Source organism: Episyrphus balteatus, chromosome 1 (genome assembly GCF_945859705.1).
Source record: "Episyrphus balteatus chromosome 1, idEpiBalt1.1, whole genome shotgun sequence".
Classification (NCBI taxonomy): Eukaryota; Metazoa; Arthropoda; class Insecta; order Diptera; family Syrphidae; genus Episyrphus; species Episyrphus balteatus.
Window position 1 is genome coordinate 152,148,329 of NC_079134.1, and position 12,079 is coordinate 152,160,407.

A 12,079-nucleotide genomic window follows, 5' to 3' on the forward strand; every position below is an offset into this window, starting at 1 on the left:
GATTAAAAATTTAGTTTTTTCATATTCTTCACCAGAACGAATTTATCACTTTTGGAGTGTTGTTTGTTAGGTATTTTTGTTTTTTTCCTTTGAACTTCAATTTTCCCTTGCCTCTTTCAATCCGATTGCTTTGTTGTATGTTCTAACCTGTAATCTTCAAAATTCAAAAATAAAACACAACAATCATTTTTTTAAGGAATCTTATCACATTTATTGACATTTTTTTAGTTAAAAGTGTTTTTTTTTTAAATTTTTTTTTAATTTGATTTTGCATTTTTTTTTTCTTACTTATTCCATCTGTCATTTTTATTTCTTATTTAATTCTTAAAATTTGTTTTTACCCCGTTTTCATGAAACTTTCTCGGTTGTTCTTGTTGTTTTATAATTATAATTTTTATTTTGTTTTATTTTTTCTTTTATATAGTTTTATTTTATTATTTCTTTTTACTATATTTTTTTTTAACTTTGTCATTCATTTCATTTTTCAATTTAAATTTAATGTTTTTTTTTTAATTTTATTTTTCTTAGAAAACTTTCCATCATGTGATTGTCATACAAAACATTTCACAATAGATTTAATATTATACAATTATTTTATATATATATATTTTTTGTTTTTATACATATATATTTTGTTTTTATGATAATTTCCATTTACTACACTCATTCAAAAGGCCGCTCACATCATTAATTTTTTTTTTTTTTTATTTTCATCATTCGTACCTACACTACACATCCACAGAATAAAAATTCAAATGATAATTATTATTTTTAGCTGTATTTTTTTTTTTTTTATTTGTATGAATAATTATAATTTTCTTTATACACATTTTATTATAGCGTTTATAGAAAAAAAAATATTCAATTTTGTTAAAAAATACTTAGAGTTTATTTTTTTTTTAATATTTATATACTAAGATTTATTTAAATTTACGAAGTTCTTTTTTTTTATTTTATATTTAAGTACAAAAATTATGTTTTATTTATTTTGTTTGTTTTAATTTAAAATTTAGGGTATTTTAGTTCTAGTACGGATTTTCTGTTAAAAGTTAGGTTTTTTAATTTTTTGTTTTTTTTTTTTTTTTAAGTGAATGTTTGTCGAAAAATTAGATTTTTTTTTGTAAAATGAGGTTTTGAGAAAAAAAAATTGACATACAATTTTTAAATAAATTTTGGTAGTATAAGAAATTATTCTATTTTTTTGTATAAAACTAATCAAAACACAGTTTTGGAAAATAAATTTGAATAAATTGAAAATAATAAATAGAAAACTATTAAAAATTTAAATTTAAAAATGGTTTTTATAAAGTTTAAAATTAAAAAAAATTAAGAAACCTCATTAACAAATATTTTTTTGTCAGATTTTCTATTGTTTTGGCAAATTTACAATAACAGGTTTTGCTAGTAGTAACTATTTTGAAAAATTTTGTAATATACACATTTATTTTATTTATTTATTTTTTTTTTTATAATTTTACTCATAAAAGCTTCATTAGATTTATTTAATTTATTATTGCTTATCATAAACATTACATTGCCATATGCAAAGGAATCATCCACCACTTTGACAGAATTTTAATTTCCTTTTCAAAATTATACACATTTAAGAATTTTTTAAACATTTTTGAAATTTTTGGTTTTGGTAAAACTGAGCAAAATTTTTTCCTGGATTTAAGTTTTTGTTTTAAAAAGATTTTTGTTTTTAAGTCAATCCACCAAAGTATTGAATAATCATTTGCCAGCAATTGTACATGAACGAGATAACATCATACAAATTAACTCACAAAAATATTTAAATGCTTTCTTATGCATAAATTTTTTATATAATATATATATTTTTTTATATTTATTTATGTATAGATTTTTTTCTCACTTTTTTTTCATTATATTTCTTTTTTTTTGTTTTGTTTTATTTTGCTATTTTTTAAAATTTTATTGCGCGTTAAATGTTTTGAAAAATTAAAATCAAATTCTGTACAGAGTCAAAAAATTTAAACAAAATTAAAATTAACAAAAAAAAAAAATCGCAACAACATTTATATTTTTTTTTTATTGCTAAGCTTAAGAGTTAATGTTAAAAATAAAAATTTTGTATTTTATTTACATTGACATTATTTTAAAAAGTTTATAAAAAAAATTTATGTGAAATTTAAAAACATCATTTACTTCTCTCTCTCTCATTTTATTTCTGTTGTGTGCTTAGGTCCACTCTTAATTTTTTTATACATATTTTTTCATTTTTTAATTTTAAAAATTTTATTTTGCAAAAATATCTAAATAAAAAACTTAAATATACTTACAGGTTAATTTTAAAAATAAATTCATCTTTTTTATCTTCATTTTCATGCTTCTTTCTGTTTTTTTTTGTTATTTTTTTCTATAGATGATGCTACGTTTTGTCTCTTTTTTTAAGTTTTTTTTTGTTGGATGATGAGTGTGATGCAGCTTTTTTTTGTTTTTAGTTTTTTTTTGACATTTTTTTTGTTTAATTTTTATTTTTTTAAGGTGGTGCTTTCTGTTTCGGTCTGTTTTGTTTGTTTGTTAATTTTTTATGCGCAGTGGGTCATTAAAGTTGTATTTTTGGAGAGTTTTTTTTTCTTTTGTAATATATTTTTTTTTTGTAATAATAGGCTGTAGGCAAGTTGGCAAAATAATCCTTTGTTTTTTTTTATATCGAAGTATATAGAGAAATATTGGCAGGAATTGTTTTTTTTTTTTATATATTTTGGTAGATTTTTTTTTGTTTTTTTTTGTGGTTTGTGTCGGTTTGTCTGTATTTCTTTTGTTTTTGTTGAGTGAGTGTGAAGTTTTTTTTTTTTAATGATAGTTTACACTGAATTCGTTAAATTTATTTTAAAATTTTTTTTTGCGAAAATAAAATTGTAATATTGTCTCTCAAAAGCTAAAATGTCAGTCTTTTGTTTGTTGTTATACTGCCTGAAAAGATATAAGAAAAGAACAAAATCGTTATAAATTCAATATTTTTTTTTCTTGGGACTTAATAAATATTTGCTAGAATGATTTTGAAAAAAAAAGTCCTTTTAAGAGGTTAAACATTCTTTTTTTTTAATTAAAAATGTAAAAAGTTGTTTAAAAACCTACAAAACAGTTAGTTAAATGTCCTAATGTCTAATACTTTCAGGGGGATTAATAAATTATACAAAGTTCGTATAGTGATTTCTAAAAAAAAATTGCCTAGATTTAAAGAATTAGCCTACCTAATCGCTTTTACACAAAGTAAGGAATCAAGAAATGTGTTCTATGAAAGGCTTACGTATGAACGAAACTAATATTTCAAAATTATGTCCCTGTGAATCGAGAAACATCGATTTTATAATAATAGTTTCAAAACAAACTTAGTTGCATTCGGTTCGGCGAATTTCTATGAACTTAGAAAAAAAAAATATTCAATGCATACAATTTGCATTTTTTTAAATCAGAAATTGTTTTATTTGAAATATGAATATTTTTAGTGCAACACATTTTTATTTTCAACGAAAATTTTATTTTCAATGAAAATTTTATTTTCAATGAAAATTTTATTTTCAATGCATATATTTGTGTATGCAATACTTTATTGTAAATTAAAAAAGCATTTTTGTATTAATATATTTACAACCCTAACTAATACTTTTTGAAATTTTGATTTTTTTTTCTCAATTGTACCTTTTTAGAGAAAACAAAATTGTAAAACAGACAAACTTTGGATAACAAAATAAGATGATGAACAGAAATCTAAAAAAATGGTTATACGTACAAACCAATAACTTAGGTTGAATTTTGGAAAATTTAAGCTTATTTATGTACTTTTCTATTATTTTTGACAAAATTTTCAGTGCAGAAAACAAATCGAAAAACACCATTTGTTCAGATATGTGGCAGTATGGTGAATTTGAATCTGCCCAGTAGAGTGCGTCAAAAAAATTTTCCGAGGTTTTAATCAAAACCAAAACAACAATGATAGAAAAATCAATTAAAAAGTTTTAAAAAATTAATATATTTTCTTCAAAATCGGAAAATAATTTTTTTTTTTTATTCCGGCGTTAGGTGTCCATAATTTAATTACTATAAAATGACCTTTTTTTATGACCTATAAGAACAAAATAAAGGCTTTGATTTTTTTCCTCAATAACATCCTAATAAATTGTTTCAAGTTAAGTACTTTCTCTGGAGCTCAAATTAGGTTGTTTTTGCATTTGAAAAATTTATTTTATAGGTATTATTTTTGTACTCTTGCAATATTGTAGTACGGAAAGGATTATAAAAATATTGATCTAATGACGTAATGTCTCATTACATTTCGATGTTTGAGAATGCTAATAAAATGGTCTCGTAATTTAGTTGGCCTATTTGGAGTCTGTTTATCTCTATCTCGAGCTACAGCCCAAACAACTGAGGCGAATTAATTTTTTGGGGAGATTCCCTAGATGTGAAATTAGTTTTTTAAGAGACCAAAGTCAACCAAAATGGAAAAAGTTGTTTTTTTTTTTTTTAATAGGTCTAGCGATTTTGATTAAAAATACATCTAGCTACAGCCTAAAATAAGTCCTTTATTAGAAATAATTTGTTTTTAATTCAGTCTGCATTGTACCGTTTTTTTGACTTCTGACTTTCTTATTAAGTATTGAAAAATTTCTTTTGTATGACGTTCAAGTATTTTGAATTCTAAAATTCAGAAAAATTCAGAAAATTAGAATTTTCAAAACGAGTCTATAGTGGAGTAACTAAAGCTCAAAAATTGGCAATATTAGGGAACCTGGCCGAACATCTTAGATTTTGATGATCTTTTTTTTCAAACGTCGGTAATTAAAAATACTTTAAAGTCTATAGACTTTAACGGTGTTGCCGTTTTGATTTTTTAAATTTAATTGATTTTTGTGAACAAAAAAAAAATTTTTTTCAAAAATTTTTCTTAAATTTCATAAATTAATTGATGCCAAAAGATTGTCTAGGAAATTCAAGGAAAAAAAATATATGGGAGTGAGGGACAATCTTTCATCGTTCAAGCGATAGATGCAATTTTCTTATTAATTGACTTCAAACACAAAAAAAAATATTTGAACACAACGGCAACACCTACAATATTTAAATGTACATTTTTAAAAAGCTAGAAGTTTAGTCATATTTGTAAAATTAAAATTAAGTTGATTGAATTAAGGGCTTTTGAAAGAATGGTAACTCAACTCAGATTTTGAAAAAAAAAAAAAAATTATTAAAAAAATTTAACATGTGGTTTTTAAAACTTTTTCGTAATATAAAATGCATTTTTTTTTTCAATTTTTCTTGGCCACATTTATTATGATTAGAAATTATAAAAGGAAATGTCAATATGTATTACGGTTTATGAAAAAAATTAAAAAGTTTTTCATTTTCGAAGAACTTTTTTGAATAGAAGTTTTGGAAAAAAATTTAACTTATTTTTTTTTTAAGTTCGACTTCTAAATATAAAATTATTTTTTATTAATTTAATAACCCTTGCTGTTGAAAGTTAAATAGCAAAAATTTAAAGTTCTTATTTACCAAAGTCTTTGAGAAAATCAATTATTTCAATGCAAAAATTCAGTTTTTATCAAAAAAACCCATTGAAATTGAAGTAATTTTTAATTTTTTTTTTAGACTGTAACATATATTACCTTTTCCTCTTCGGAATTCAACTGATAATATTTATGGCCAAAAATTTTTTAAAAATAACTTCATATTTTATTAGAAAAAGTTTGGAAAAAAGTCATATAAAATTTTTTTTTTTAAACATTTTTTTTTTAATTCTAAGTTTGAGGACCATTTTTTCAAAAACTCTTCATTAAATTTAGTGGATTTAAATTTAAGAGATAAGAATGAGCTTCTCGCTTTTTAAAAATGTATTTTAAAATATTGTAGGTGTTGCCGTTGTTTTCAAAATATTTTTTTTGTGTTTGAAGTCAGTTTGTGAGAAAATGGCATTTATCGCTTAAACGATGGAAGATTGTCCCTTACTCCTTTATACTTTTTTTCCTTAAATGACCTAGAGAATGTTTTGCTATCATTTGTTTTATGAAATTTAAGTAAAAAAAATGGTTTTGTTCAAAAAAAATTTAATTTTAATTTTAAAAAACAATACGGCAACATCGGCAATTTTTAATCTATAGAGTTTAAAGTATTTTTAATTACCAACGTTTGAAAAAAAAATCGTCAAAATCAGAGCTGTTCGGCCGATTTCAATAATAATTTGCTTTAGTTACTCTACTACTATAAATTTCCTTGAAGTGTTATGAACGCCATACCTATCTGAATCTATCTATTTCTGTGTTTTTTTTTTTTTTACATAATATATCTGAAGTTATTCCCTTTATTATTATATTTTGAGAATATACCTAAATAATTTTCATTTGTTCTAAAAATCATATGAATTTTATGGATATCTACTTACCAGGAGGTCAGACTGTTGCCTCATCACTGAGTACATCGTTTATGTGTTTGCTATTTTTCTTTTCTTTTGCATTACATTGCTAAAAAAGATGTTAAAAAAAAAAAAAATAATTATTAAACTTTCTTATTTTTCAAAAAGGACAAAAAATAAAAAAAAGTTAAAGAACTTTGGTGTTATTTTTTTGTTTGTTTTTAAAACTTACCTCCTGCGTCGCCTGCCATTGCTTCATCGCAGACTTGTATTTTTCAAACTCGTTGCACCAATGTGAATAAATTTTCTGATAATCGTTCTTTTTCGATGGCGGTGTACACCTAAAAAAAAAGCAAATAAAAAACATATATTCAAAGTTACAAAATTTAATTTAAAACAAATCGAACACTCTTCAAAAAAAATACAAAATAAAAACTAACTTATGTTACATCCTCAAAGCAGACGAAAACCGATCCAATTTTACTTAAAAAACAAAAAATAAAAAAAAAATAAAATTGTATAATAAAACACCTGTCCTCTCCAGCTTAACGAGATGAAAAATGGAATTTAATTACAGCCCTAGCACTTACGCAACGTTAGAGCTCTGGCAATCAATTTAATCACCATGGTCATTCGATTTAATTGAAAAACGAGAATTTGACAATTTTTAAGGACCCCAAATCTAGGACTAGGATTAAAAAAGTTAAAAATAAAAAATTGGTAAAAAAAAAGTAAACTCACATAAAAAACCCTAACGACCTCTAATCTCTCTAAAAAGTCAAGTTACAGTTAGGTAGTTAAAAAAAATTTGTAAAAAAAAAAGAAAAACAAAATGAATGAACTTTCAAATTATCTCAATTGCCCATAGGAGAAAAGTCTGCCAAAAAAGTTTGTCTATCCCCAAAAAATATACACAAAATAGACACAAAGACTTCACATGAGCTTCTACTGAAAAAAAGGATATCTCCATCCTAGATGAATATATGTGGATAAGGATAATAATAAAAAAAAAAAAACTAAAAAATTGTGGACTCACCTGTGCGCATCGACATTTACGCTGTAGCTGCAAAGGAGCGTGCCATCCAAATAACTGTCATAACGACCGCTGTCGCCCTCATTTATCGATATCAGGACCAGACCACCCTCTGACGTTTCGATATACTTTGATGGTGTATAAGTGATTTCGTATCTAAGCATAAAATAGAAGAAAAGAAAAAAAAAACAGTTATAAAACCGATATGCTCGTAGATATATTAGCAGGAAGAAAGGATAGAAAAGGGGGAGGAAAAAAAAAATAAACAAAAATAAACATCGGATTTTAATTAGTTTTTTCGCCAACATTCAAAAAAAGTTATACAACTTTCCCTTAAAGTCCTTTCTCTAGGGGAATGATTTTTCGAATTGAAAATGCTTGTTGGTTAACAATTTGGTGCATGTTAGGATATTTTCGAGAGCACAGAAAAAAAATTATGCATTGTTTCTTATATTATTCTGAATCAGGACGAAGGGTAGGTATACCCACGCTTTATGCTTTACACAACTTCCAATTTCACACCTCAAAATGTTTTTCACTTTTTCTAAGAGGGGTTGTTTACGGCAATATGGGTGGTATATTTTGTATTATTTGAAACTCCTCTTGTGTAAACTCTCTCTTCATCCACGTTTCACTACTCTTTTACTAGCTTATTCGTGTTTTGAATCCATGGAGACAACAGATGTTTTTGAATGATATATATTTTAATTTTGAAAAAAGGGGTGGCGAATATAATAATGGTGTACTTATTTAAAAATTGAGTGGTTTATAGAGACTTTTAGGTATTTCTATTGAAGGGACTACTTGCTTCGAAGGGGTTTTGTGTGTTTTTTTTTTTTTTAATGACTTGAAATTGCTTATATTTTTTATCAAGTGCACACTTTTTTTTTATTAGAAGAAGTTTTGTTTGAATGACTGGTTTATTACTCAAACAATTAGGGTGTTCTTATTTTCTTTTGTTAAAAGAATATACCTAAATACAAATTTACAAAAATTGGTCATAATAGATACAAGTTGACAAGGGGGTGATTGGGGTGGAGATGTTAATAATGTACTACATAACTCAAGTCAGACAATGAATTTCTTATTTTTAAGAAAATATTTTGTTATTAAAATAAAATTGCTGTCTAGAACCAGAATAAAAATCAGAACTAAGCAGAGGGAACCTTAAAATCGTCACAAATTTTATCTTGGATAAGTTTCTGTACTAACCAACTTGTGGCTTCAGTGCTTTTAGTGAAATTGATTTTGTCTTATTTGCTAAGACAATAGAGGTCAAGGTAGATATTTTAATTATCTCGTCATAAGACAAGCAAAAAACTGAAACTGAATTTTACTAACCCATTCAAACTTTTCCGACAAATTTGAACTTTTAATATGAAATCTAATAGATCTCTGATAGAAAGAAAGTGAATAATACTTATTACATAAAAAAATACATCTTTAGATCGAAACTTAAACTTATATGGTTTTCAAATGGATGCCGTAGTCAAAACTGGACCAAATTAAAATGGGGCTACACTACACTAGGTACACAAACTATATTGAACAAAAATCTGATATGTATAACATTGACTAAGTTGATTTTAATTAGAGTTATGGTGATTGGCAGTCCGGAAGCATTCAGAAGCCTTCTGAAAGTGTTTTATTCACACGAAAATAACAGATAGAACGCTTCTCAGAAGAGAAATACTCTTCTTGATTTCAAAATAGAGTTCACTTAAAATCACTAATATCTTAGTAATTGAGGACCAATTTTTCAATAGGCAGATAAACCAAGAAATCTAATATGATAGTATTAGGGGTTTGAGCAGTGGCGTACTTTGAGTCGCCGGGGCCCCGGGGCAAGACTAAATTTTGGGGCCCCTTTGATATTTGGGGGCCACTTAGATTAAAAAAAAAGTACGTATACGCCATACATTTTTGTTGTATGGCTTATTTATTTTTTAGGTTTATTTTAATGTTTTAATATGTTCGTAATGCACTTTGCTATACCTACTTACTTAAAATTTCTATCATAAAAGTAGTAAATACTTGTACTAGGGGCCCCCAAAATTAAATATTTAGAGACCCCTAAAATAAATTTTTTTTTAGCTTAGAATACATAGTTCTTGGGGCCTCTATTCTGAAGTAATATGTACATGTACATATTTGATTTTCCATCATCAAACATATTTTTTTATTTTGGGGCCACTGAAAAATTAATTTTGGGGCCCCCAAAATTAAATATTTAGAGGCCCCTAAAATAATTTTTTTTTAGCTTAGAATTGATATAAATAAATAAATACAATCTACTTCCCTACTTCTCTTTTTCAGGAACTACTTCTATTTCAATTTTAAAGTTCAAGTGACCTCAACTCCAAATTTTCTTCGTTACTACTTCTATTTCTTGATTGAAAAATATTTTCCAAACAATAAATTTAGAGAAATTAGAGAAAGTGATTTTACTTTAATTTTGAATCTGGTCGAGGCATTGAGAAATAAAGCCCCACTGAAATCTCAAAAGATGAATGGAGGTCAATTATTATTCGAATTTAAGATATAAATAAAAAGTATCAAAGTAATTTTGACTGATTTTGAAGAAATTATGCTGACCTAACCGTTTTACCCCACAGCACCTTTGCAACCACTAGATGAAAAGGTTTTTTTTTTTTAAAAAGAACATAATAAAAATAGTTAAGAAAAATAATTTTGTTGAAAAGTTTTCTTAGAATAATTTTTTTTAAATAAATGTTCTGAAAGTCTAATTTTGAAATCTACTTCCAAAATTTTGGATCTACTTCACTTTTTTTCAAAGTTGCTTCGAAATTTTGAAACTGAAGTCCGAACCCTATCTACCAATAACGTAATATTTTTATTTTGGGCCCTGATGTATTTATGTTGGGGCCCCTGAATTGATATTTAATTTTCCATTTGATTTTTTTGAACCACTGAAGTAAAAGTTTTTGAGGACCCTCAATTAATATTTTTCATGCCATCATATATGATGGCATGAAAAATAAAAATAATAACGGTTAAACTTCATAACCTCGTAAGTCGTTTTTGCAAGTTTTTCAGAAATCAAAAAACAATATGTTGTGTTTCTTGTTTTTGTATGGGATCTATCAATACGAGCTTTTGAATTACGTCATTCCTGAAAAATGTTCAAAACAACATTGTTGAACTGAATAAACGAAAAGATAGCTCTGAATTTTCTGAATTGTATATGCATTAATAATATTTTTTTCGAATTTTTTGACTTACGAGGTTATGAAGTTTAACCGTCGATTATTATATCATATTTGATTGCCTCTCAACTAAAGGGGTTCCTGAAAAATTATTTTTTTTAACCCTTCATATAATATTTTTGGAGCCCCGAAGTCATATTTTTTGGGGCTCCTAAAGAAATATTTAGTAATCCATCAACAAATGTAATTTAATTTAAAAAAAAAACAATTTTTTTTATTTTAATTTTTTTTGACGCCCTGAAGTAAAGGCTTTTGGGGCCCCTGGCTTGAAGTTGTTTTTTGCTTTTTTGGGGCCCCTTATGTATAATTAGTGGTTGCAAAGATTTTTCAAGTAAAATTTTTTGGGACCCTAAGATAAAATTATAATTTTTCTTTTAAAAAGGCAGTTTATTTTTTTGGGGCCCCTGTCATAATCATTTGTATTAAATGAATATATATTGTGTGGCTACCAATGCATTATACATTACACTAAATGACATAATTTGTCTTCCTTGTATCCGAAGTGATTCAAATACATTTTAATTTACTTCGTAACTCAATTTATGCAATTTTCTTCTCTGCATTGTCTCCAGTGGGGGCCCTAGGGTCGGTCGGGGGTCCTGGGACTCCACCCCGCTTGCCCCAAGGGAGTGTACGCCCCTGGGTTTGAGAGTTATGTAAAAGGATCTGTGAAGCCAAAACACAACATAAATAGAATACAAATATTCGAAAAGTTTGCCAAATTTTTTGAAAAACCTAAAGGTTTCGTCAAAAAATCGAAAAAAAAAATGAAGAAAAAATCACATTTTATATTTTAAAAATGAATAACTTCGAAACGGGGCAGTTTATCAAAAAAATTATTAAGAGCTTTTTTGTAGAAAGTTCAATTCTATACAAGAAAATAATCTAGCCTTTTTGATGAACCGTTAAAAAGTTATAAAATTCCAAACTCAAAAACACAATCTTTCCCATGTAAATCATATGGGAAATAGAAATTTTGCGATGCGGCGGTACTTAATGTTAATATTAAGGGCTGAAACTTTTACAGTATTTTTTGTTCATCATTTACAACAATATTTTCGGTATTACTTTGAACAAAAAAAAAATATTTTTTTTAATCAGTCTAATAACGACATTATTTTCTCAGTTTGGAATCATGGACACATCATTTTAAGAAACGAAGAATACGATGAACGAAATTTTTACTAAAGTTGTTAAATAAGGTGTCTAACTCAGACAGTATATCTACTTGCATTGACGAGAATGACAATTTTGTTTCGTGTTGGAGTGGAAAATTTAAGTTTTTGCTAAGTTTTTTTTGGAAATTTGAGTGAAATGGCGTTTCGGATATTTTTTTACCATGACAACAAAGTTGGAAGTTTTAAGTAGAAAAATATTGAACGAAAACAGCAATAAAATAAGTAACTTAATAGTTGATAGTTTGATAGTGGCTCTAAATGAAAT

The 12,079-nt window shown here is 25.9% G+C and overlaps 1 protein-coding gene across 1 annotated transcript in view; it reads right to left on the reverse strand.

Annotated features, from left to right (window-relative positions):
* Positions 1-1,343: 1,343 nt before the first annotated feature.
* LOC129912661 (semaphorin-2A-like) overlaps positions 1,344-12,079 on the reverse strand; it is a 157,529-nt gene continuing 146,793 nt past the window's right edge. The window contains exons 13-16 of the mRNA XM_055991012.1: positions 7,413-7,565; positions 6,609-6,717; positions 6,407-6,485; positions 1,344-2,937 (exon numbers count right to left, since the gene is read on the reverse strand). Coding sequence (XP_055846987.1) covers positions 6,414-6,485; positions 6,609-6,717; positions 7,413-7,565 — 334 coding nt within the window. The 3' untranslated portion in view covers positions 1,344-2,937; positions 6,407-6,413. The remainder of the gene's footprint in view (positions 2,938-6,406; positions 6,486-6,608; positions 6,718-7,412; positions 7,566-12,079) is intronic.